At 41.7% G+C, this 27,869-nt stretch overlaps 3 protein-coding genes and 1 long non-coding RNA gene across 7 annotated transcripts in view; 1 reads left to right on the top strand and 3 right to left on the bottom strand.

Annotated features, from left to right (window-relative positions):
• LOC126849903 (dexamethasone-induced Ras-related protein 1) overlaps nt 1-309 on the bottom strand; it is a 460,128-nt gene extending 459,819 nt beyond the window's left edge. The window contains exon 1 of the mRNA XM_050592283.1: nt 303-309. The gene's annotated coding sequence lies outside the window, so the exon portion shown is untranslated. The remainder of the gene's footprint in view (nt 1-302) is intronic.
• LOC126849880 (3-phosphoinositide-dependent protein kinase 1) overlaps nt 1-27,869 on the bottom strand; it is a 287,984-nt gene that overhangs the window by 255,288 nt on the left and 4,827 nt on the right. The gene's annotated exons all lie outside the window — the stretch shown is intronic.
• Nucleotides 11-27,869, top strand: LOC126849900 (uncharacterized). Of its 4 annotated transcripts, XM_050592274.1 has the most exons (5): nt 11-34; nt 1,119-1,170; nt 24,756-24,957; nt 25,061-25,150; nt 25,929-27,869. In XM_050592274.1, the coding sequence occupies exons 2-5, from the start codon at nt 1,145-1,147 to the stop codon at nt 26,259-26,261; spliced, it is 651 nt and encodes a 216-aa protein (XP_050448231.1). In that variant the 5' UTR covers nt 11-34; nt 1,119-1,144; the 3' UTR covers nt 26,262-27,869. The 4 variants fall into 4 exon arrangements, with proteins under 4 accessions (XP_050448231.1, XP_050448232.1, XP_050448230.1 ...); XM_050592275.1 differs by lacking the exon at nt 11-34 and having other exon boundaries at nt 647-1,170; XM_050592273.1 differs by lacking the exons at nt 11-34; nt 1,119-1,170 and adding an exon at nt 24,509-24,646.
• Nucleotides 25,539-25,958, bottom strand: LOC126849915 (uncharacterized). The gene is made up of 2 exons (XR_007687469.1): nt 25,826-25,958; nt 25,539-25,761 (listed from the first exon to the last, which is right to left on the bottom strand). It is a non-coding gene; the product is annotated as an uncharacterized LOC126849915 (long non-coding RNA).

The following is a 27,869-nucleotide window of genomic DNA, read 5'->3' as shown; positions in this document are numbered from 1 at the left end:
ATGATGGACTCTGATAAGATAGGAAAAAGATTCAGTCAAGTAAATCAGATAATTTTTCGAAGATATAAAAGTATAATATGATATTACAATTTTTCAATTATCTTTAATAACCTATATAATCTTTATCACCGGGTAATGTCGCGTGTTACTCTGCGCCAAACCACTTTCATTATACCCTTCGATATCTCGTTACTTTCGTTGCTCATAATTTTTTATACACGTATCTCTTGCGCGTGATGGCACGTATTATCCCCGAAAGTGTCTTAACGCGACGCTTTTTTTTTTTTCCCCCCCGAAGTAACGACACACACACGCGTTCTCGCTCTCGGGAGTCCGCTGTAGAAGATCTGCAAGTGGACGACGGCTCGTTTGGTCCGGTGCTTTTGCGAAAGAATCCGTGATGGTGGAAGGCCATCTTGCCGCGCGACAACATCGTTTCAGTTACTGTGCCATTATCTCCGAGTCTTTCCAGCTCTCGCGTGCGCGCGAAGGTAGACAGCGGAGTGTGAGGGGAGGGAGGGAGGGGAGGGGAAGTCTCCCGACTCTTATGTCAACCCCGAGGTACGCAATCGATGCGACATTATGGATCTTCGTGGTATAAATTTCTGATCCCACGAGTGCGGAATGAGATAGCGTCTACTCGCGACTACATTACTGTCGTCGCTTTCCATCTCTCTTCGACGAGCATGAATAATTTCGAATCAACACCGGGCCGGGCGTATCCTGGAAATTGGCACGATACGTCGAACGGGAGGCTAAGTGAAGGATTGGGTAATAATTAAAATTTAATACGCAGCAATTAAGGCTTGTCCGAAGCTTCAAACTACGCGACACATCCCATTCACCGGATAATTCACGAGATTGGAACGAGCTTATGTCGAAAAGACGAGACATGTAATATCGATCGATCGGAAACACGATTTAGGCGTTCGTCGTCGTCGTTATGTCGCTAAGAATTCGCAGTCGCGTAGGAAACGCGGTCGCACGACCCCTTGGTTAGGTTCACGGCCCTCGTTACCGTACCCTTTACGAGTCGTACGTGCTCGCCGGCCCTTTCGCGTATAAAACCTATACGCCAACACGTAGGCGAAAATATATGTCGGCGTTTACTATTTTAGATACACCGTAGGAGGAGTAGACGCCCATGGTCGCCATGACATCGATGAGAAAGTGAGTGAGTCTCCGTGAGGGGTAATATATTTTTTATTGTTAATCTACGGTGATTTATGTCGCATCTCCGTAACGTGCCTTTACCGCGCCACCGCGCCTTCTATCTCTCCCAGCATCTTTCATCTCTTATATTGACCCCAACAATGAGAAAGCTATCTCGCGACCATCATTTACGTCTCATATACACGCTTGCTTCTCACTAGTTTTTGCACCTTTGCGAAAATTCGCAAAGAACGATAGCTATTTCAATGTTTATAAAAATTTCACAATTTAAAATCTAAAAAATAGATAGAGTGATTTCTTGAGATTTGTTGTTAATTTTAAAGACTTTTTACTTTGCTGTATGTTTGAATGGCAAAAATTACATTTTCCAAGAAAAAAAAAAAAAAAACCAGCGATAATTTACTAAAAAATTAAAAAAGAAAAATATCCAAAACACGCGATATACAGATTTTGGAGTAGGACTAATCCAGGAGATATTTTTATGCCTAGACACGCGTAAAGTAATCTCGCGGATTTTCTTTCCGTGCGTCATCGGGCGAAAGGAAGAATTCCCGTTTGGTCAGCAACCCCAATGCCGCTTTATATTCATGATGCGCCATCGCGGATTAGAATGTTTGCTCGTAATGTATCTCGTTATGTGGGGTAAGCGGAAGATACATACAGCCGAGACCCACCCTTTCTTCGGACGTGCGCTAACTCGCGCGATACTACCCTTCCCTTCTCAATTTTAATAACTGTACGCGAACCCGAAATCAAGCCACGCGGCGCTTTTTTTACGATGATTGCGTGCGCGGCTGCTTATCGAAATATACATTTCTTAGCCTTAGAGAGCCCGAGGTTCTTTCCTTCTCATTTCTACATTCCCGAGGAAAATCCGGGAAAAATCCAATTGGACGTCGCCGTTTTATGCGTCGCGCGCGCAAAGGGGGGAAGGGTAAGAGGTCGGTTGTTTGGAGGTAAAGGGGAGAAAATAGAGTAGGCAGCTTTACGAGAATCCGGGAATCGTGAGCGTAACTCCGAGCATTTTGTACGTTTCTTACGTTTCGCGTAAAGTGTACGCGACCATTGCCGCCGCCGGTCGCCAACAGCATACGCGAAGATACGATTTTAATCCGCTAACAGCGGCGGCACGATTCGTTTGCGTTCGCTTGATTTAAAAGGCGAGCGAGCGGGCGGGCAGAGACCGAGGGTAGGGAAGAGCGATATACGAGCATCTATACAGGGTGGGCCCAAACGTTCCGGCTAGACTTCGAGACTTTATAGAAAATTTAATTTTGAGCAAAAAATATCCTATAAACATGGGTCGAAAAATATTTTCTTAAAAAATTAAAATCCAAGAACCTCTAAAATTATAAAAAAATGTTTTTTCGGTTATTGATGTAAGGCTTCTTAAAAATATTCATTTTTCCATGTTTATAGAAAATTTTTATTCACATTCAAATTTCGTATAAAATCCCAAAGTCTGGCCGGAACGTTTGGGCCCACCCTGTATGTAGTACACGACAAGCACTTTCGAAATAATAAGCCCGCGGGTCTCGAATATTTATGCGAACATTAAATAAGCATTCGTCATAATGATCGAGCCGACCATCAACGACATTCGACGACGTCTCGCGACGAATACATCAGACGCTCTTACCTTTAAATGGCAAACAGATGGGCCCGAGGATGTAAAACGCTTCCAATGATGGGAATTTCTCCTTTGCGACACAAATGCTATACGTTTCGTCCGCGACGTAAAGACGAGCTATTCCGACATTACGATGAGAATGCGAGAGAGCGATAGAGTGTTCTATTGCGCATGTTATGACCCGACGATAGATTCGGCGCGTGAAAGTAAACAATATATATAAACAAATTATATAAACAATACATATACAAATTTGTATTTATAAAAATGTAGACTTAAAAACTTTCGTAAAGGATATATAATCCCGTTTGATATGTCGAAACGTGAATGAGATGCGATCCCCATCGAACGTAAAAAAATAAGGAGTCGCGCCAAAATCAAAGATTGATTTGAGCGACAGAATTAACGGAATAAAAAAATTACAAACTTTGCGAAAATCTATTCTGCGAGATTTTTATCAGCCATATTTCGCCCATATATTTTTTAATGCTCTTCAAAATTTTTATAATTTTTTCGACATTGTTTTACGAATGATTTCACAACATTACGAAAATTCGATGATTATAATTTTTATATAAAAATCCCATCAATGAACAGAGACATGGCAAATTGAAGAGGAATCTCGATTTATTCGATTTTTAAAACAATAAAATCCCTTTATCTGCTGCTAAAAATGTTTATCGACTAAATATATTTGGATCTCTTGAGAGCAAATAGCGCTTGTGCTGAGCAAACGGGGAGACGTCAAACAGCAAACGAGGATTATCATTGCAAATGCGCGGGCGAAAATAGCGAGCGTTCCTTATATTTTAAACCGGGATCGGCGCGGCAATAAAGTTTGCCGTGATTGCGTCTTTGTGCATGGCATTACACTTTTCTTCGTAATGAAAGTATCTCGCGTAAGGTTATTAGGGACACAATTCCATCCGGAGAGGCATGACATTCTCCCGTTTGAGGCAACATTGCAATAGCCTATGCAATTTCCTTCTTCGCAAAATTGATCCGGCCCACGCAAGGGGAAGAAATACTGTCGGGTATCGGAGGAGTTTCTTTCGCATTCTGCAACCCCCGCGTCGCATCTAGAGGGTGTTGCACACGTAACGGGCGTGGGCGCAACGCCGCGGAGGCGTGCGGAGCTGATGACCTTCTGCAACCGTGTGGGTGTTAATGATGCAAACGAGAAAGGACATCTTTAATCAGGAATGCGGAATAAAATGTCTGAGGCAATCGTTGTAATCAGGATTTTCCGGCGTAGGTGTACAAAATTGACGTGTTCCGCGTGTTTATACGAGCGGAGAACCTTTAGGATTATCGCAATTTCAATAAAACACTTGACATTTAATAAAACACTTGACATTCATTAACGTATGTTAAATCGGTCAAAAGAAATACGTAGGACAAAACATATTGATAACGTGAAAAATGTAAAGCTTGCATATATACATTGCTTAATAATTAAATATATTAATTAAAATTAAAATTAAACTTATTGCACACATACATATATCCTATATTTTTATTAATAAAATATTAATAAAATAAGTTTTTTATGATAAGAATATAATAAAGAAATCTTTATTGTTTATAATAGATATTTTTAATATTTTTTCGTATATTTTCTTTTTATTATGTATTTTTCTAGATCAAAAGAATTATTTAATAAAAATAATTCTGTTTGTTGCAATGCGCATTACAGTCAACATATCAAATTAAACAATTTATTATATTTATGATCCTTTGATAAATAATTTTGCAATAATATCAATAATATAAACGGTAGTAAAAATATACATTAATTGAAAATATACGAATGTTTCCGAGTCAACCGTTAAATTCTTCGAATTATATAGAAACCATTCTGGCTTGGAAAGCTCATCGCAATAATTTCCCCATAGCTTACTGCTACTTTGATGTAAGCAAAGGAGCATCGGCGACCACCCATGGTGAGATTAAGTAAGGTTGGCATTCGATGCGATGCACGTGAAATGTAAATATTGCCGATGCTTAAAACGAGACGAAAAGGAAACGTTGTAAAAGGTCGTTCGTGCACTGGAAAGATCTCGGGAAGAAAATCTTCGAGAGAATTCAATCGCGGAACAATGATCGATACGCGTGTTATAACGCTCGTCGCAACTTTGTCGTTCCCGTGAACTCTGAACTTCCATCGCGCTCACGTAACACCTTTCCCACTGACCCGTGAACTTTCAGGTTCGACGCACTCCTCCTCTCTGCGCCATTCGTTGTCTCCAGCTGTTTTCAATTATCGGAGAAGAAATTCGTTTAAAAGTCGATTCTTGTAATTGCTAATAAAAAAAAAGCTTTTAAAAACGTCACTATATTTATATACAATCTTACAATGTTTCGTCGTCGGGCTAACATCGTTAGATATTCGCCAAGATATTCATGGATGTATACAATTGATTCACGAGAACACGCAATCGAAGAGAAACGCGGGTTCGAGGAGGGAACGTATACGATGACGGTGAAAATAATAAAGCGACATCGAGACTGAAGCCTATTTTTATCGCGCTGACATGTGTCGACTTGCATGATATAGGACGCTTTATCGGTATCATTTAACTCGGTGAAATAAATGAGCCACGTCGGAGCCAAGGTGCCATTAGGCAAGTTCGTCGCCGAGCGACGAGGAACGCGGACATTCGGCTGACGTGATGGTTGAAAACGCGAGGCGTATCAGCCGGCGTGTCACGAAATTTTGAAACATCCCAGTACGTCGTTCGATCCGGCTATCGTAGGCGTCGAAAAGCCTGCGGAACTTAATGCGAGACGACAATAATGCGCCGCATTATTTCCACGTCGCGACGTACAACCTGCAACAGCGACGGCGATCGCGGAAGGCACGCGATGACCCAGACAGGATGGCGACTTTGTGGCGGAACCCCCTTCCTTTTACGCTTATGTTAGTCGACGATCCGACCTGCCCGGAAACCCCTTGCGAAAGATCGGCGCCACCGCGTGGTGGCCACACCTATATTATACCTGTGTATCTGCTTCACGGACTTGCCTTTCCCGGAATCGTTCGCGGGTACACGATTTGTTCCCGTTGCACAAAGTAAAGAAATCGCTACCGTTTGCCGATTGTCAATACGGACTCGCCACGGACTTATCTCGATAAATAATTAATCGAGAGACCACTTCCGGATCTCGTTACGCCATTTATTTAGCCGCTATCTAGCCAGCACAAATTGCGTTCGTAATGTGCGTCGAGAACGAAGTTCGCTATGACTAACGCCTGTGTTTGCCACGCAAATTGATGCAGTGGACGTTGATCTATATTGAGATGGGTGAATATTAACGATGATGCTTATTATTTTCTTACAACGTGCATCGTGTTTATGGCACTCGTAATAGAAAGACTCATCAATATTCCAGTCTACTGTAAGACTTCTCGAGAACGATGAATCATTTATTTGCAGCAAATATTAAATTAAATTGAAGATTATCGTCGATTATGTACACGAGAATATACCGTATCATGATTAAATGTCGCATTTTATATTCTAAACGATTAATCAAGCAACTAACAATCTCAGATTCGAAAGCTCGCGTGTCGTTTTGTACAGAACGCAAAACGCGAATAAAAATCTTTAAAATATGGGCTCAAATTCTTGTAATTTCAAAAATTCCTATCTGCCATTCGCGACACGAATATAATAAAAATTCATAGAATAAAAACTCACTTAAATTAATCATTAACAAATTATAAGATTGTCGTGAGTTCTGTCGGAGTGCCGTAACATTCCACGCTGTTCATGACGGAACATGAGGCTATTACGGTAAAGCTACACCTCGCGTTCGCTCTTTTTATGCGACACGCTAAATTCCGCGGATTTTCCAACCGTAGCACCGACCTACTGACTCTTGATATAACGCACTATTGGCACGCGTTCGTCTCGTTCTGTCGAGAGCGCTTTTTCATCGAACCGCCGCAATTTTAAGCAAATTGCCTGGCTGGATCGATGATTTGAACAGCGATCAGTTTGACGATAATACAGTATTTAAGGGGCGAAAAATAGGAGACATCTAGATCGTTTTAGACATTTTAACGTGCCGTCGAAATAAATCGTATTAGAGAACTGAAAATGCCCCAAAGCATCGACGCGACAGCGCCATCCCCTCGATCCCCGGGTCGGCGACCCGTTTCAAAATCCCGTTGCTCGCATGGGGTATCGCAGACATTCGTAATTGGACACTTGCTCCCCTCCTCTCTGGCTTACAAGCGAATAGGGGTCGATTTAATATAATTTGAGTTGCCTAAGGTTGTCCTAATTTCGGAACGTTTATGCAAATCTTCACGAAAGAGAGAGACCGCGTTCCTTGATCCGCCTGCGCGCTGCCATTTTCCGCACCCTCGATCCAATAATTTTTTTCTCATGAAACATCGTCTTCCCAAGCTTATGGGATTACCGCGAGCAAGATCAAGGTGAGAAGTTTTGGCGGGACCAACACATCATCCCTTGTGCAATTAGGTTAAATATAGAATATCACAAGAAATTTGTCAATGTATTATTAACATAATCATGGATATAATTAATTTTGCAGTGTTAATGTACAAGTTGAATACAGTAAAAACCGAACATTTAAATATCTTTTTCAAATAAAAAAATATAATGCAATTTTTGGACAATTTTAAATATTTCTAATACATTTTAATATATTTAAATAAAATAAAAAAAATTTTTTTGTCTTTTTTAAAGATTTTCTCTCTTCTATTTTTTAGATTTTTAGAATGCCCAAACATAATATTTCTTTGTAGAAAGCATTATAGGAAAGAAAGAGAGAAGGAGAAAGACGACATGCTTCTCCGTGCTCTAGTAAATCCAGACATCGCGATTTCTAGAAATAATAATGATTATATTACAACGGACAGAAGACACGGAGTCGATTGAGACTTCACCGGCGCCGCGATGCGAATTTATTTTGGACAGCTGTGCTATGCGCGATGTAATTTCACAATGGCTCTATGAAAGCCAGCGGGAAACTACGGGCATCCGCATTCCCACAGGCGTATAAACGCGCGTGGCAGAGATGTCACGCAGCGAGGACGCACGCACGCACGCACTCACGCACGTATATGCGTGTAGGATGGACGAAGGGCGAGGTGCGAGGTCAGGGCGCCTATACAGGACGTGCGTGTTGGCGCGGAATCGCGGGAAAAGTGCGGTGTCTTTCCGGGCGATTGTGTCACACCGATGACCTCGAGACATAATAACTCTCTCGTGATCGACGGCAATATCCGAGCGAGATAATCGAGATAAGAGACAACCGGCCGTTTAGTAATAACGTATCGGCGCAATCGCGCTATCGATCGTACTAATGTCCGAAAGGCTCGCGTGCGCGATTCGCGCTGATGCGGATGCATTTTGCCGAGCGCCTGCTCGCGCTTCGTAAATTCGTTGTGAGCCGTGCACAACGAGCGAGATCAAAAGCACTACGGGAGAAAATAAAAGAGAACTCGCGCGTTCATTTAATAATACCGTGGCGGGCGCGTGAGAGAGAGAGAGAGAGAGAGAGAGAGAGAGAGAGAGAGAGAGTCGAACGTGCAATGATTATCTGGGTCAGTGGAAGCGCTACTTCCGCAGTATCGGATAGCCGCTCTTTGCCAGCAACTGAAAAGTGGATAATTCAAATAATGCATACGCGTGTTCCCGCCCCGCCCGCTGATGGGGATCAATGGGAGGATTAAATAGTAAATCGTCCATTTACCGCGGAAAAAAAGCGAATGTATCTAAATATTTCAATCGAGCGTTACTTCAATTAGCGATCGATTATATTTAATTGATGAAGAAATTGATGTTTCTTCTTTTTTTTTTTTGCAATTCGAAATAGATCTTTTCTGCTCGAGTTTTAGGAATAAATGCAAAACTCACGCGCTTGCAATAATCGAGAAAGAAAATATCGGTTCGTTTTCCCGACTTTCGTCAACTTCGTCGATGGAGACACCTTCTAAAAGCACACTTATCACCTGTAAAAGTCCCGGCGCGCAGTGTGATATTTTTCCTACGGATTTCTGATTGCGGAAGGGTTAAACCGTACGAAATGCCCCGCCTTGGCCGTGTATCAATTTACCGGGCAGTTTGGTCTCGTAAACACGAGCCCCGAGCCGTAACTATATACCATCCCTTGCGGTTTGCCCCCGCCGTGTGCGAGTCGCGTCGCGAGTCATGTTGCAATAAAATTCTAACAATATCGGAGGGCATCGATTTCTCGTTCCGACATCTCTCCAAGATGAGAATGCAGGCAGTGCCATTTTTACGATTGAAATTCATGCATATGCGCGCGCGTTTGGTACATACATATACAATCCTCTCTCTCTCTTTCTCTTTCTCAACGATAAAGAAAGTTAGCGTATGTGTACGGTTGTGTGTATGTGTCCTACCCTGTGGAAAATACGCGTCCCGAATTTACGTGTCCTTTTACCGCGCGAGCTATACATATTATTCCAGTTCCAAGTAGTCTCCCTTCGTTTCCCTTTCTCTCCATCTCTCTTTCCCCTTTCCTACTCTAAGAAACACCCCGAGGAAATCTCATCCCCCGTGCCGTCGTCTATCTTACAGAACGTGGCAGGTCCTCCGTTTTCCACGGAGGATGCGGATGTCATAAGTGAGCGAGAACCGGGTCAAACGTAGCAACAACCGTGTAAAATGTCTCCCCCTACCCCTACTTCCGTCGCGAAGACGAAGAGCCTCTCGCCCGTTCGCGAAACCGCTCTCGAATTCCAAATGCTCGTGTCTCTCGAGATTTTTATATCGACGAGCGGCGTCGCGTCCTTAAAATCGTCCGAGATTTTTGGCAAGCGCGACATTTCACTTTTCGCTCAAAGAATACGTAGAATTTGCACGTCTCTTTGGCGCATTGTACATTAACGATGATTTGTCAATCTTGCAAAATATATTTTATAGAAATAAATATAATATAGATTTTATATAAATTTAATTCGGAACAAAAAATTTTCTATAAACATGGATCGAAAAATGCTTCCTTAAAAAATTAACACCCAAAAATCTCTGAAATCACGGTTATTTTATAGAAGAATTACATTTTTATAACAGAATTAAATCTCCTATAAAATCTCAAAGTCTGACCGGAACGTTTGGGCCCATCCTGTATACACTTGGAATGTGTGTTAGTTGAAACGTAAGAATTGCTTATCATTTCGATCCGCAGACCAAATGGGACCTCGATATTACCTATTACCTGCTACCAAGTTTAATTAACACGCGCAGTCCGTAATTCCGAGGAGGGAAGTCCGGACAATCTATTTAATTGTTAACTGGCTGCTCGGAACACGGTAATATAGCGCGCATTTCCCCGCCGCGAGAGAAGCGTACCGGCCAGGACATGAGTTACAGCGTAATCCTTCAGGAAGTGCTCGGCGGATGCTTTTGGAGCGGAGAACGCCAGGTGTAGCGCTGGACGATGAGGATAAGAAATGCCCGGGCGCCTCCGTCGACCGGCAAAAGCGGTGATTGAAATGGCCGGGGAGAGAACTCAATAGAGGAGAGAAAACAACGGTAGGGAGAAAAGACAGAGAGAGAGAGAGAGAGAGGGGAGGGAGGAGGGGCGACGCCTTTGACGCGAAATTTCATGACTGGTCCATTCGTCTCCGGCTTATCCTCTGCCACGTGCCTCTCTCGCCTTCCTTATCTGCCAGCACACGCACTTTATCCAATATCGTGGGATATCTCCGATCCGGCGCGAGAAATAGCCGCGACAAAATCAACATTCGTTCTCAAAGACATTTACGCGGTTAGAAAATTGTGTGATTTACTTTAAGTTAAATTATAAATTCCGTATATATATGTACATTGTTAATATTAATTTAAGATGTATAAACTTCTGTGTGTATCTTCGTTTAAAATATTATATCTAAGACATATAGAAAGAGATTAATTGCGTACTTTATCACGCTGTCAGATTAATTGAAAGAAAATGCATCTGCAAGTTTAATTATGGTAAATCACATATTTATTTGCAATATTTTGGTTTTATTCAGCTAAATCACACGATATTTTGTGGATACGGTCACTTAATTTTTGGGTCATTGACCGAAGAATGAAGCTCGTGGCTGAAAGAGGAATTCTGAAGGGGACCGTTGGGCAAAATTGGAACGAGCATGGAGAAAATGAGGCGTGAAAGGGGGAGTTGGTCGAAAACATTAGGAATGCCCGGCGAACTAGGAAGGAAATCAAATTTGCTTATGAATGGCGGCGATTAGGACTAATGCTCCTTGAATTAGACCATGGCATTGTCAAATCCACCCAGTCGTGTCATTGTGATTGAATGCCGCGGATGGACGCGATTGCGATATTCATGAAAAGATCGACAGCGCGAGAAACAATGAAACTCGATATTACGGAAAATTGCGCGAGATGTATTTGTGCGCGCGATGTAGAGATAATTTATTTTAGCTGCTCTTGTTACATTCATCGATCGCATTTAACATTGGAGAAAGGTAGCCGCCGAGATCGCCCGTGAAAGGCGAACCGCAACGAGGTGATCGAAAGGGGACGATCCCGCAAATACACACACGATAATCGATCTGTCGAGGACGCGAGACCCTACGATAGGGAACTCTATCGCTTATTTTTCTCAAGCACACACGTGACCGCGTAACCCAGCATACGCTGCATTTGAATACTGAAATTTGTCGTGCCGATAAAGAATCTGTGCGATACACGGGGTTCACGTTTACCGAGAGAGGGGAGTGGAGGGGAGAAAAACCCAATTCAAAATCCAAAATTACAATTCCACGCACGCATCCCCGCGTGCGCCGCCCTTTTGAAATGCCACGCGAGATACAAGTCGAACGGATTACTCGCGCCACGTGTGTCGCGCGTGTCACTTCTAAGACATTTCTAATACGCGACACTCGTACTGAGCCATCGTAAATTTCCGTACTGCGTCTACGGCGCATATTCGCCGCCTCTTCTTTGAGGCTACATCGCGTACATCTCGTTAATAATATTCATACGTCAGCGATACTAATAATTTCGCGAAGATTTGCGCGAATTAACCGCGCGTTCCTCGCGCGTTTATTCCGAGAAAGCGAGAGATAAATTTCACAGTACGCGTCTCGAGAATAGACTTAACCTTTAATAGAATTGCACCTCGCGTGTTTTACCCTCCCGTAGGATATTTCTGCCGTAGATCATCCGCCGTTTCGCCGGCGAATTAGCGCCAAGCCCAAAGCTGCTCGCATATGAGTCTGTAAGAATGTATGTATATAACACATACACACACACACATATGAGGAACGTATAATCGGGCCTAGAACACAATAGATCTCGTTCCACTCGCGCATTTCATCTTCCTTTCTTCCGTGAAGCATTATCATCATCATCGCGGTATCACTTTCCATCACTTATGGTATCGCCGTGGCGTACAACCCTCCGTAACAATCCCCTTCGGCCAAGCTAGAATTGTCGGGAATCCGAGGCTATAATAACCGAGTAAACCCTACGACGATTCGATAGTCCAACGCCCGCTTCCGGATAATGATACACTTTACGTCCATCGAATTTATCGTCGTGACGTTTTCGCTCGTATCTTCAACTAACGTTAACGTTTCTCGTTAACGTCTCACTCAATCTCCGCCGGCTCGAAAGATACGTATTCATCGATTCGCCTGAGAAACGAAGCGTGTATTGTTAGAACGTCGTGTTGAATACTTGTCATTATTCTCGAGGCTGACGACATTGACGAAAAAATCCACGGTGAACGATACCGAAATCTCAGCAGGGTATCCATCTTCGTGACCCTACGAGAAAGGATCGCGAGAAGGGAACGACACTCGCGGGAGAGGAGGGAAGGGGGAGGGTTAATGACCCTTGGCCGCACGAGGCAAAAACTTGGCATTATCCCTAACAGGCCTTTCCGCCTATAATGACGAATTCATTTATTCGATCGCGACCAGGTGTTCGCAAAAATGCGATTTCGACACCATATATTAGAGAACGAATGCTTTCATAATCATAAATAACAAAGATGACTGTGTTCCGTTTAAATTGCTTAAGCATTACTTGAGAGATTTTCTTTTTTTTTTTTTTAGATAAACTGATAATTATATGTAAGTACATAATTGTATATGCGCTAGTGTATCTATCGCTAATATATATTTATATTGTGTGTGTGTGTGATTACGATAATCTTTAATTATTATATGGTGTTAAAAATTGAAAAATCAACATAAATTATTTTTATCACATTTTGATTATATAAAATTTTTATTTACTAAAAATGTTGAGCTGTTTAATAATATTTTTTGCGTAATTATTTACTAGGTCGCATCCAGATTAAGAAATGTCATGTATTGACACGTGACACATTAATGTAAAGACAAAATCCCTTAGGTTTCGAAAACAATGATATCCCGAATCCTCGCGTTTCTTCGCCGGGAATGTTCGCGATCAAAGCCGAGTCACCCAATTCTTCAGAAGATTCGAGAGATCGCGCGGTCGTTACCGTTGATTACCGTCGTTACCATCAAATTACCGGACTCGAGCGCAACGAAATCGTCCGCCGGTATGTGGGTGCGAAGCAAGCGAAAAAAAGTCACTACACCGAGATACGGGCGGCGGGAGAGGTGGAGGGAGTGGGAGGATAGCGACGTCGTGGTACGCGAGATCTCGTTAAAAGTGTCCTCTAGCCGTCGACCTTCTGCGCGCGTTTCCAGATGCTCGGCGATGCTCTCTCGTCGTAAGGGAGAGAGAAAAAGGGAGGAAAAGTGGAACGGCCGCGGAGAAGGACTTAGAAGGGGGTTGATCGTTCATTAAGCGACTCGACGAAACCTTAAAAGCTCGATTACCGGTCTTTATCGCCTTTGCGGGCCGACCGCGACCACGGCAATAACATCTAGTCAATCATGGAAAACAGATTTTATGTCCAATTATAAGGATGTTGGGCGGTGACTCTCTGAACCGGGAAAGCGACGGCGAATATGATTCAGTCCACCGTAGCGGGATGTATATGGATCATCGAGGGTTTAGTGGGCTCTAAAAATCTCAATTTAGATTTTACGAACATCTCGGTGTCGGGGTTCGCGATTCGCCAATTGTGTCCGGCAGTAGTGACGTTTTTTATCTAGTCTACACACAGAAAGTAGACGAAATGCATGATGCTTTTATGCGATGATTTTATGCTCCTACATCCCGCGCGTTTATGATCCATTGAATCATGGGGCGCCGAGGATCATGCATGCATTTGGGATAATCCTAGATTAAACATGATTCCCATTAACTTTTATCGCGCGAGTATATTATATCTCTATATATTATAGAATATACTATATACCCTCTAAAAAAAGAATAAATCGCACTGTGAAAATTTCTAAATAAAATCCGAAAATTATCTTTTCCGACGCGTTTCAGCAATTTTTTTTGCACGCAAAAAATGAAAAGAAAAAGAGAGAGAGAGAGAGAGAACTGGGCGGGCAGTGCGATTCTCCAGAATACATAAGTGTTTCTTTTCGTTCGCAATTCGAGGTGTAATAATGAAAGCCGAGCTTGCTCGTGGCGAAAAAGTACGTAATGCAAGTAACTCGGGCCATTCATAGACTCGTATTGCGGCGTGGAATAGATGGCTGGAAAGCACCCGTGCTAGAAGAGAGCGCGAAACCTAACCAACCGACCGACCGACCGACCGACCCCTCCTCCACCCCCACCAGGCCGGGGGGTGGCGTAGTACTCGAGGAGGAGAACCGCGTGTATCGACCACTGACGTCATTCATCCCCACTAAACTACGTCACGTATACGCTACCTCGCCGTCGGCGATGGTGCTGGTGGTGGTTGACGCAGTGCCGTAGCGAGTTTCTGGAACGGGGCCGAACGGGGTGGGTGGGGATTTAGGATTTTAAACCAAGTGACGACTACGACGTTTTTATTGCGGCCTCGCTATAAACCTCGATTATTCGCCTGATTTGACAAACATCAATTTTTTACCTCATGCGACGAGAGAGATATACATATAGAGAGCGCGGCTCGGATAATCCTCACCCTCTTTATACGAGGCGGAGAATTATTATAAAATCAGATGCATTAACATCTTCGAGATACTCGACGCGGTCGCGTCGCTTTATCGCGTCACGAAAATTGCGTCACGAAATTTGCGATTCGTTTTGATAACCATATAGTAAACGCGCGGAGAACGATGCGTCGTACGATATGTGGTCTCGTTACGTTCGACATTCCTCGTCGCGACGCATAGTATATAACGGAGCATACGCGCGTAAAACGGAAACTCTTAGGTGTTGATACAATATGTTTCAGTAAAGTGAGACGTATGTTCGCCTTAATATCTGTGCACAGTCGTGTGCTGTAATCGAGACGCCACAAGTGATATAGAGCGCGCGTTCCAGCAAGAATCCAATTTAGAGGAACAATTAAATCCACTTTCGTAAGTCTTCACTTACTCCGCTAAACTTTATAGCTTGTGTGTGTGTGTATAAAATACCAAAGTCTTTTTCTCAAACATGCATAAGATTTTTAATATAGAATTCGTATATATAAATAGCAATATTTTTCGATAAATCATGCGAGAGAGATCATCTCTGACGAAAAGTTTCCTCTGATTGTTACGTTTTCAAGGACGCTCTCGTGAATTTATTCGTACTTATAGTGAATATATAAGTCCTGACAATAACGGAGATAAGTAATAAGGAAGATCGGAAATACGAGAAAGGTGCGAGAGTGCCACGATGCCACGGCCCTGAACCCGAGGGAGCTCGAGTGCAAAAGTATTGATCCGCTTCACCCCCACTCGCAACTACCCCCGTCATGTCCGTCGTACCTTCCCGTAGTTTCTCTCCGCACTTTACCAACCCTTCGTCGTCCTTTCCCGCCCTTTCTGGTACACGTGAGAGAAAGAAGGACACGAGCGCAGCCCGTGAGGGAGGGAGTGGTGGAAAGGGTGGAGGGGAGAGGAGAGGAGTGACTCGGCTCGACGAGGGGGCGAGCGCGGGAAAATTCGCCCTCCATTTTTCTCGCAGGACAGCAACACCGACACGAACCCTTCTCCGACGCAAAGGAAAGGGCTGGCTCTTTTGTTTCTCCTCGCTTCGTTTGTTTTGCTCATTATCCGTCTCTCAGATCGTCGATATTCCATTACGTCCAGCGGCTTTCGAGAGAAAACAATTAAGACGCGGTGCATGAATCTTCGCGCTTTTTATCGCTTAAACCTAATCAAACCGCGATGACAATTGGCAAATATCTAGTTTACTTGTGACGAGATCTTTATAAAACTATTTCGTAAAGAGAGAAAAAAAGAAGAATTTTGTTTAATATATTTCTAATATATTTCTAATATACAAGAAACAACGTTTAATTTATCTTTAATATAACATAAAATTGAAATATTTTTAGCAAATATACATTAACATTTTGTTCAAATAAAAAAATTTCAAAATAGATAGGTTTTTTTAAGCATTTTCTTTCAAATTTTGTCAAAAAAACTATGACACAAATAAATAAATGTTAACACACACAGACATTTCAATAACAGATAATAATTTAACTATCGCTGACAATACTATGTATCATAAATCGTCACAGCAACTTATGAAATAATTTGCTCTACAAACTATTCTTTCCGTTACAGCCCATTAGTAATCGTCCAATTCATATACGTATGTATAGTTTGTCCTTATTAGATTGTAAATGTGCACTGTATATGTAGAACGGCACGTGAACCACTGGCGGCACGTGTCGCAATGCCGTGATGGCGCGGTCCCGCTTGATTTCCTCCACTTCTACATCGTATCCTTTTTTTCTCTCGTTCCCAATTACCGCGATTTAAGTATCTTCATGTCACGCGACGCACCGCTCGATGCGTTTGCGCAAATGCGCCTTGCTATATCACGTGCATATGTATTTAAGGATCGGCCACGTCAAAAGTTAATAAATCTAAAATCTACATTTTGAGATTTATAAATTTGACATTGCGCAAAGCGCACCCCCGTTTATTATTTTAAAATATAAAATTAATCATTAATTTGCTAAAGTAAAGATTTGCCCTATAAAATTTTTAAAAAATTTTTATTTTCATAAATTTCTTTGTAGTCACTATAAAATTTTTCTGATACTGTCACTATACAAAAGTTAGTTCAATATAAAATAATATTTACGATTTTAAGATAGAATTATATTTTATAGAGCAAATCTTTTTACTTTAACTCACGAATTAATTATTAATTTTATATTTTAAAAGTGCCTAAAAATGCCTTGTATATAGTTTTAAATAAATTAATTTAAAAAAAGATTATATTGTATAAATGTATTATTAATTAAAAGATTAAAACATAGATCATTAAAATTGATAATGTCGAATTAACTAATAGAATAATTGCGCGATATTAAGGAAACTAATTTATCTGAGCTACCAAGGATGAATTACGCTGTTACATATTCTTGCAACATATATTGCAACGTTTCTTGATCGCGATAATGTGACGTCGGACGCTATCGCATCGGCAAGTGCATTATTCAAAAGTACCTGCGCACAAAGCTACGATGCATCCCGGCCTAGGGCGTCCCTCGTACACTGGCGCTCTTTACAATGCGCCATGTTATTATTTATTGTATTACATTACGGCGCATTGTATCCCTCGTGCGTTATTAATACCTGGATTGGATACGAGCTGACCCGCTACCATATTAATGGGGAGGAAAAGAGAAGGGTGAAAGACGGGGTCATAGGTAGATTGAAAACTAGAAAATTAATACGCATTTTGCGAAGATATATTCAACAAATTTTTCGTAACAATCACGAGGCGAAAGAGTCGTGAAGATGGGGACGTTGCTCGTCGTATTTAACTTAAAAATGCAAATATTAAATAATTTTATATTAATATTATTTTACGAAAAGCATGATGCGCGAAAACAATTAAAGTGTAAAGTAATATTAAACGTTAGCTATTATAATAAGAATTTTTTCGTCGATAAATCATTTGTTTTATTTGTCTTGTATACGTCTGAATTTTCCCATGTAACAATTGATAATTCGTCGCTCGTAGAGAATCGCGTCACATTATTTGTCATACGGAATGAGAAAGGAGCAAAGGGGGAGGACACCAAGGGGAAAAATGCTTTCGTCCCTTAGATGAAATATTTCCGATGACTCGTGCGAAAAAGCGGACAGTGTGGCACGAAGTAGAATGAAGTGGAATAGCACTTCATCCCTAGTGGATGGATCGGCGAAGCCATAACAGTAACAGTAATAACAATGGAACCTAGGGAGGGTGTCCGCGATTTCGGGTATCGGTTTTCCGCGCGTATAAGGATGGTAGAAAAGGCTCATCGTCGGAGAAACAACTACACGCCCGGATGGAAGCGTGTAAGATAATGGCTAATATTATTTGGCGGGATCCTCTTAATGTCAGAATAAAGCGAAAAGCGCGCCAATTGATTGTTAAGGATTCGTTATCGCGAAGTTATCCGCGAGTCTTCCGCGATAAGAATAGCAATTGTGCGAATTAATTTAGACACGTGTGCACATATCGCGAAACGAACGGCTCTATCGTCGAAAGTCGTAACGTACGAATACGCCGAAAAGTTTCGCGATCGTTTTCGTAAATTTCAGGCCCGGCGTGAAATATGTCCCCTTTGTCGTACGTACGATTCAGAACAGTTTTAATTTCGTTAAGAGCATTCGTGTGAGGCACCTCGATAAATTCCTACGGCACCCTGTAAACTTTTAAAGCGAATTTTTGGGGTCTGACCCTACCGTGGATCAGGCGGCAGTTGATGTAGGAGCATCGCGAAAACAATGCTCTCGCTTCAATTTCTCGACGCCTTTTTTTTTTTCAAACGAAGGTCACGTGCGAAACGTCAATCGGTCATTATTGAAAAGTGAAAATTGATCCGTGACGGCTTAGACAGAAATGTCGTGCGATCATTTTTAGAAATTACGTTGAAAAGATGAAAGACTTTGAATGATAAAATCGTATTTCTTACAAATAAATATACAGAGTGACGAAATAAAAAATTAAGCGTAAATCGTTAAAATCGATAGCGGTGACATTTCAAATGTTCTTCGCATACAAAATTATAAAACAGCGAAATGCGATGTGAACAGAGCGATGAGAATGAAATGCGAATGCGAAAATGACTTCGAGAAAGATTGCAACGAGAACGTTGCCGTTTCGATAGGATCGTTAAAATTAACGAGCATGTACCAGTGCTTCTCGTACAATCGAACGGTGATTCGTAAGTCATTTTCAGAACACATTAAGCAAAGACGGTAGGAGCGACGTCGAGAATATTAATCGATGCTCTTAAAGATAAATATATAATAATTTTACACGTGTCGTGACATGCGATTTTATATGCAACTATAAATAGACACGCAAATACCGCAACATCAAAACACTGGATGTGCATCGTCACTGTGATTGCTAATTCGATGCAACATCCAGGCATATGCGTCATGCCAGATACAACGATGCGTAACGCGTTTCCTGCAACAAGATGTTTATTTTTTGCCTCGAGAGTATTTGTCGCGTCGATTTATGTAAATAAATGAAGAAACACACTAATGGATTATAAAGTATCGCCTCAAGTTCTAACGATAATCCGCACACGATCTCTTCGAGATATAATTCGCATTCGTGATACGGATGGTCATATTTCGCATGCAAGCGATGTGTATGAAAGCGGTATAATTTACGTTATTTGTTAAAAATGTATAAGCATTATACTAGGGCGTTCTCTCATTATGCGTAATGCGCCCGCAATATTAATAGAAACAGAGCTCTGTCATCAGTCGTGTTTTGTGAACTCAGTAACACGGTAAATAATAAAGTCGCGCGTACATATAATACAGATAACAAATGAAAATTATAAGATATTAAATTTGTAATTATTTGACACGAACATAAGAGATTTCAAAGTAACGAAATAGCACCCATAAAATGAAAACAAACAAATACATAAATAGGCTTAAGAAGCACGCAAAAAAATAAATAATGAGCACACGTGAAAGTTAATTTCTTAACGAAATTAAAATTAAAATTTGAATTTAAAATTTAGAAAAATTATTAAATAAAAATAATGAAAAAAAAATGAAAAAAGACGAGATAAGAGATTTCATTTAAACTTGTCATATTCAAGATACACTCTACCGCGAGGATCTATCTGTCAACTATAACAACATGAATCGCATTTCTGAATTAATAACGCTCTCGGGACCAATGCATGCACCCTTTGCGTGGCCAACTGATTTTTATCGTCGTGTACCGCGTCAATTTCTTATAGACGAGGTCGGGCCGCACTCTCGAAAATCTAACGACCCGTGCGCGTAAAACGAGATCCGTTACCAGGATCCCTGCGAATTAGGGTGCACAGGGCCGAGGAAAATGTATGTGTATGTGCGGCGGATAGATATGTCAGGTCACGTGGTGACGAATACGATCGTATTACGGCAAAAGGTCCGCCTTTATCGCCGCATTACATGCTCGCATTTATTCGCGTACCCCGCCCACGAATTCGGGCCGTTGATTTGACGTTCGGTTCCCGGAGAATACCTGAACGTTTATATTTCTTTGCTTTGCAGAGTTTAAATAAAGGAAGACAAAATTATAGCGGCAAATGCTCTGTGCGACTATCTCTGGAATAATCTTCCGTCCGTTATTTAAGATTTTTGAGAAAAATAAATCGCAAAAAATTAACAGAGAAAAAAACAGAATATTTGTGTATATATAGTATTTAATATTTGTATTACAAAACAAAATATATTGCAAAATAAAAAAAAAATAACGTTTAAAATTCTCTGACAATAAGTATCGAGAACATCCTCGACTAATTATAAGGAAGAAATGAGCGATAAATATCGATTCGAAGACAATTTAATCGGGAAAATGGAAAAGAAGGGAATCGCAATTCCCGACGTTAAGGGCCGAGTCGGGAGTTGTTTCTTTCGGCGATTCGACACAAAATACTTGGCATTGTGCGCGCCTGCAGCTAAAAGCATTCCACGAGGTCGAAACGCGAAGGAAAGCGCCAGTGTATGTAGGTTAAAATCTGTTGATGTACGTCTCATATAAGAGCGGAATCACCTTTTCCTTCACATAGTGTATCCTTTCTCCTTCTTTTTATCGCGCGCGTTTCTTTCTTTCTTTCTTTTTTTTTTCCGTCGACTTCTCGCGCCTCCGAAGCGACGAGAACCAGATGGTGGGGTTAATGCGCGCACACGCCACGGGGGGTCGACCAATTTCCGGGTTCAACTAATGCACTTATCAGACGGCCAGAAAGGATCCCGAGAGAGAGAGAGAGAGAGAGTCCGTGGGGAGGAAAAATAATTGAGACATCCCTCTCTCATCGCGGCTGGAGAAAGTAGCGCGGTTGTGTGTGCAGGAAGAAACGCGCACGCCGCAAAACGAATTTTAACCTTTTATAATCAGGAGCGTACGCGTCTCTCCTAATTCGACGATGAGGAACGCCCAACGGAGATTGCTGACGAATTAACCGAGTTGAGAACTCTCGTCCTCGTAATTGGAAAGTATCCAGTAGAGAGATGACACTCCCAGTGGCGCTCTTTCTCATCCTCGCACAATCTTAATCGGAATTAACATAATCTTCCATTGGTACCGTAAACGGGTTTATGAATTTAAGTTGAAATAAAGCGCTCGTGGAATTCGCGGAAGGATCGAACTATCCGCTTACAAAATTAGACAGCCATAACGACGGAACATTTGACTGACGCACCTGTCATCGCGGCGATGCCTCAGAGACACTACGGCCGTTTAATTGGTTTTTAGTAAAGAGCTCAAAGAGAGAGAGCGACGGCGCGAAGAAATTGGAAGGAGAATGCAGCTGTCGGACGGACGCGTTACGACGCGTGCAATTCTTTGAGATGCCGTCGTAATTAGATTCCTTCGGTGGGTCCAGAAAGAGCAATTCGATGTCTCGCTACACGCGCCACAACCTGAATCTTTAAGTCTCGCTTTGATCGAGTTCCCCAACGGGGAATCGGATGAGGGGGGAAGAGGATGCGAGAACACGGGAGACGCTGTGCCCCTTCTATGTCCCGCGACTCTTTGAGACGCGTTTACGCGCGAAGATATTAAATGTGTAAAGCTTCGGATTATGAGCGAGATATTTTTACGACATGGCGATGCTTTCATCGCTCTTTATATTTTGCCAAGTACCAATCATGCTTTATACAATTAGCAATAAAATACGGTTTCAAACGCTTATATACAGGGTAGGCCCAAACGTTTCGGCCAGACTTTGACATTTTGTAGGAAATTTAATTCTGAATAAAAAGTTTTCGAACATGAATCGAAAAATGCTTCCTTAAAAAATTAGCGTCCAAAAATCTCTGAAATTATGATTATTTTATATGTTTTTACAAATATCAGGGAAGGCGTTTTTTAATAAAAAGTACCGAAACACAAGTTGTAAAGAATTAAATTATTTTTTAAATATAAGATCAAAATGATTGTAGTACGTTTCATAAATTTCAAAAAATAAAATAAAAAGAAGATACTTAATAAATTTCTTGGAAAAAAATCAATAAAAATAAAAAACAAAAATCTTTTTCTTTCATAAAAATAAAATTCTTCTTTTCAAACTAAAATAGCCCTGTAGGATATTTTTTAAATAGAGAGTATCTTTAAAAAGCTATGTCGACAGCAAAAAAATATTTTTTTCTACATTTGAAACTAGTTATCTCAAAACTTATGGAACATACTACAATCATTTTAATCTCATTTGAGAGATAATTTAATTCTCTACAACTTTTATTTCGGTACTTTTTGTTAAAAAACGCATATTTTCTTTGATATTTGTAAAAATGTATAAAACAATCATAATTTTTCGATCCATGTTTATAAAAAACTTTTTGTGCAAAATTAAATTTCAACATTTCTTAATTTTGACTTTTCTCCTTTTGAGGCTCTAGATATCAGAAAGCATTAGTGACAAATTTCGCTCGTAAGTAATGAAAACATCGCGAGAGATACTTCCCGAAATACTTTCATAAACGATGTTCAACAACAGCTGTTTTATCCTGTCTTTATTGCCAAATCTATTTCTGTGTGTAATCACAATGGCACTCGCGAGGAAAGTACCAAAGATGCAATATGATACCGCGAACCTCGGACTCGCGCGTGTACACCCGTCAATGTTGAACACATATGTGACACAGCGAGAGGACGTCATCGGCGTCGCGACGGCGGTCGCCGAAAATTTCTCGGATTACATAAATCCAAATAATTCCGTGACTCATTCTAATTCTGGTCGACAGGATTGCACCGCTGTCCACGTGTTCTCTCTCTCTCTCTCTCTCTCTGCTTCTCTATCCATCTTGCTCTTAACCTCCTCTCCCCGTTTGCGTACATTCAGCCTTCGTCCCGTCATCACTCCGCGTCTGTCTGGCGCACAAATAGCCGCGACGCGTATGTCGTTTCTCGCGCGCACACATGGCCCACTTTTCCACGTGGATCCCGAAATTAGAGAGAGCACCCGACCGACACCGTTTGCCTTTTCATTTTCGCCGCGACCAACGCGCGTTTAAACGCGCTGATTTTCCGATCTCGTGTCTCTCCTAAATGGCGATGTCTCATTAAAAATTTCTGTTAGATAACGACGGAATATGGAAGAATTTTTATTGTCACGTCGACGAAACGCAACATGGGATATTCCGATCTCGCTTCGCAGAACAAGGACGCATTATACATCGCTCGAACGAGTTTATTTGCGAGTACATATTTCTGATTGCGAGAGAGAACACAAGCATAAAACATTTCCGATTCACGGTGTTTCAACCTTTTGAAACGTGCAAAATGTCGAATCAATTACTTAATTACGTGAGATTACCGCTCGTTGCCGCAACGTGACGCGAAGACTATAACAATATTATCCGGAGTCGTGTATTTTTAACCGTCGCTTGGGCTTCCCACTTCCGGCGGGAAACAATCATCGGCAAAAGGGAATTTTCGGGCGCGAGAGGCTCTCCTCGAGCGTAAAATAAATAAAGTAACCGCGCACGCCATATCGCGTGTCGTTGTGAAAGTTCAACGATGACTGACCGACGTTGAATGCATCCCGCACTTTTTTTAGCGATAATGCGACACATTTTGCCCGATGTACGATCGCATTGATTATAGACAGAGTTGTGGGATTCACTAGCCGTCCCAAATCTCCTATTCACGGTCCATTTTCACGAAACAACGATGATCAACCACGTGTCACGACCTCGTGCACGAGGTCGCAGATAATGAGAATCGTTACGCTTTAGCTGCAACTTCAGTCCCGCCAGGACCGTGTACAAAAAAAACAATCCAACAGAAAAATAGCCGGATTGAAAACTCGTTTCATCAATATTGACTTCAATCTTTAAAGCAAAAACGGAAACAGAGTAAGGTTGTGTAATGGTCAAAGTTAAATGCTCTAAGATTTTTTTAAACACATTTTTTCGATTATTAAATGAAAAATTAATAAATCCGAAGTTTTAATTTTAATTAAAAATTAATTGATGTCTGGTCATGTACGGTCCGTAATATTTAAATACAGATAATTAAAGAAAAATCAAATACAAAATATGTATATTTTAGCGCGAATATAATTACACGAATCAAAATATATTTTTCTCAAACGAAAAAAGCGTAAATACATCCCTGACAAGTCTTATCAGATTCACACATCGGTATAAAAGTACCAGCCCGATGCGATTCGGAAGGAAGTTGCCAAACGGCCTCGTGCAACGATGACGAGAGCGGCGTTGGTTGTGATTCTAATACTCTTCTCGATCTCTAGTGTGAATTTTGTCGATTCCCTGGTGCAGGACAACTGGGGAAAAATTCTGGGAACCTTTAACGCGATTAAACAGTATATTCCGATATTGTTCTCTCTTTGTGCGAAAAAAAAAAAAAAAAGAAAAATATTTTTGTTGCCCGTTGCGCGCACTGTGTAACAGCACTGTGACTTTCCTTTCCAGAGTGAAAATACCTGAATTGCTGAATCAGTTGTGCAACCAGTCGCAAGGTTCTAACGCGAATTTGCGACGCGACGCTTGTTACGGTTGCTTCTATCGCGCGAGTATCTTACCACAGGGCTTCTCCATGCTGGCGGCCATGTCCACGTGCGCCGACGATTATCTCAACAACACCAATTACGGCCATTGTCAGGCTTATTTGCGAGTATGTACATAAAAAGCCGATTGTTTATTTTCATTCTTTATACATATAATATATTTCGTAACTTTCTTTATTTATAAATTTCACGTTTCTCCATTCCGTCTAGAATGCGACCAGTATGCCTAATACGCGAAGTCCTATGTTAATATACTGCTCGTTCCTAGAATGCATTCGTCAAGTCAATAAGAACAGTTTGGTAAGCTTGAACTTTGAACCAATAGCTTAGAACGTTATTGCCTCTATTTTGCTTTACTGCTCTTAATACAACGCGTCCTCGTTGAATGCTATCTTATAACTCCGCTTACATTATCACGTTTGTAAATATTTTTTTGCTACTGATAATCGCAAATTAATATTTGAAAAAAAAAAAAAAACTCATATATTTAGCACTTAATTTTATAAATATTTTTAAAAATTTGCAAAAAAACACGCCTCTATTAATCGAATATTATTTTTCTATTTTTAATGCATGATTATTTTTGAATTAGTTGTAAATATTGTAAATAGATAATGAGAAATCTGTTGCAAATTAATTATTCAGGGTATAGACATCAGGGGACCAACGTTTCGAGGAGTAACACGAATCAAGCAAAGTCCTTTTATATTCTTGAAAATTCTAGCACGGAAGACACAAAATAGCGTCTGTATAATTAGAGAGACTACTGTTGGCCCCAAAACAAGTTCTATAGATCCGCGGGGTCCTCGAGCAATCTCTCCATATTCTTGAGGGCCAGGATTTTCTACCTCGTTGGGGATGCGACTGACGACGTGAGATTACACGGATACCTCGCACGTAATTCTCGAGCCCTGTAATCATCCCTGTATTATACAATATTGTACAGTTTCCTCCGTCGTGCACGATAACTGTTACCTTACGGATCTCTCCAGCGCACCGTAAAAATACTAACTCGAGAAATCGGCAGGAGGGAGATAAAAAAAAAAATTCCCGCGAACTGACGAATAGCTTTCCGCAGCTTAGGGAGTGCGTCGACGAGGCGGCAAGAATGTTGCCCGGCTTCCACGGTAGCTACGCGAATTACACGAGCGTGCAGGTCGCGCAATTGTTCGTGAACGCCACCGCCTGCGTACTGGCGAAGACCCGTTGCTCCTTCACGAATCCGGTGACCGGCGAGATTCAGGATGCCGACATCGTCAACAGGTTACACCTACCCTCGCTCAACGCCATCCTCGTCAACACCGACTACGATATCAACATCGTTCAGGTGCCTTTCCGTCACGGCAGCGTCGACGCGTGCACGAAGTACAGAAACGTCCACCAGGCGATTTGGCCCAGTGTCGTGTGTTAATTTACAAATAGATATTATCGCGCCAAGAGACGGCGGTATCTTTAATGTTAAATGAGGCGCGGGATCGTTTTACCAAACGACCGTTGCAGAAATGACATTACCGTACACCGTTGTCCGTAATAAAGATTTGTATCCGTTGGCGCCAACATTTCGATCATTTTTACCTCTTGGTTTCGCGACTATTAATAATACAGATTCTTGGCAGAATTATGCGGCACGTGCCAAGAGAATAACGCATCCGCATTCTTTCTTCCGCGCGATATCTGTCTCTTATGTTTGCACCGCGAGCGAAGATGCACAAAAAAAAAGAGAGCAACGATTGCAATATACTTTGCCGAATAATGTCGATTAAACGACGCGAGGTGACGTTAATGACAAAGGATAATCTAAGTTCGCGGTGAACATCATCGTTCGAAAGAAGCGCGATTTCTTTTTTCGCAGAAACAGTCACATGTTCGTGATTCGAATAAGAGAGAATGTTATACGAAATATGCAAGATAAGAGAGACGCGTGTAAAAGGCATCGCGTATGGGATGCATATTATTTTCTTCGCGAAAGAAAAGTTTCTTTTATACGCGCGCACACGAGCGAGCGAGTTTCCATTTCAAAGATCACGCCGCCGAGTATTTTCCACATAACTTTTTCGCATACGCGCCATCCGCCGAATCCCGTAGAGAGGAACCGATACCGCGTAATCCCCCTTTCTCTCTCTCTCTCTCTCTCTCTTTCTCTTTCTCGTCTTGTCGCTCCTTCATCGTCGTCTCGAGACGCGCTTCATCGTTTTCTCGAGACTGTGTCGATAGGTAGATAGGTACCGGCTGCTTGACGAGAACTCGGCGTGCAAACAACTTCATAACGAATTCGGTCGTCGAGCGTGAAAATTCGCAAATATAAACCCGACCGAATGCCATCGAGGAAAGGAGGAAGGGGAGGGGCACCGTCACGTAATTTTTATTTATTTTCGTCGGAGCGCGCGGCGGATGCGAAAAAACGTAAATAAACACGGAAAGACGCGGGCTCGAACAAGTCGAGCAAAATTTCCCCTCGACATTTAGACGCGTGAGAGAGTCCCCGTCCGTGAAAACTTCTCGACGAGCTTTAAGATTTCGCGAAATAAAATTCGCGAGCGTGAAGACGCGACGAGCAAATATTTAAATGACACGCTAGTACAATTTCGTCGAGTCGTCCATTACGTGGACGCGCGAGAATGTTCCTTCCTTCAAAATGTGTTCACGTGTGTGTGTGTGTGTGTGTGTGTGTGTGTGTGTGTGTGCGATTGACCGGCGGTCAATTTCTCGCGAAGAAATCAGGAGGGCTCCGTTTGTGGTATCGATTACGCGATGAATCCCATCCCTCGCCAATGCGCATTCATGTGCTTACGCGGACAGGAGAGAGAAGATTAAAAAAGACAAAGAGGCACTCTTAGATAAACCGAGAGGTGGAATCGCTCCATTGCGCAACGCTCCACTTAGCATCTTCCTCGAAATAATTTGAAATATGCAAATACAATTGGCGTACGCATTTGCGTGCGATGTGGAGAGAGTTTGTATCGCGAAGAAAAGAAGGAGAAAAGCCGAAAGAGAGAGAGAAAGGGAGACAGGCTGAAGA

The sequence above is a fragment of the Cataglyphis hispanica genome, chromosome 5 (genome assembly GCF_021464435.1).
Source record: "Cataglyphis hispanica isolate Lineage 1 chromosome 5, ULB_Chis1_1.0, whole genome shotgun sequence".
NCBI lineage: Eukaryota > Metazoa > Arthropoda > Insecta > Hymenoptera > Formicidae > Cataglyphis > Cataglyphis hispanica.
Note: the sequence above shows the minus strand (reverse complement) of the source record. Positions and strands in the feature narration are given on the sequence as shown.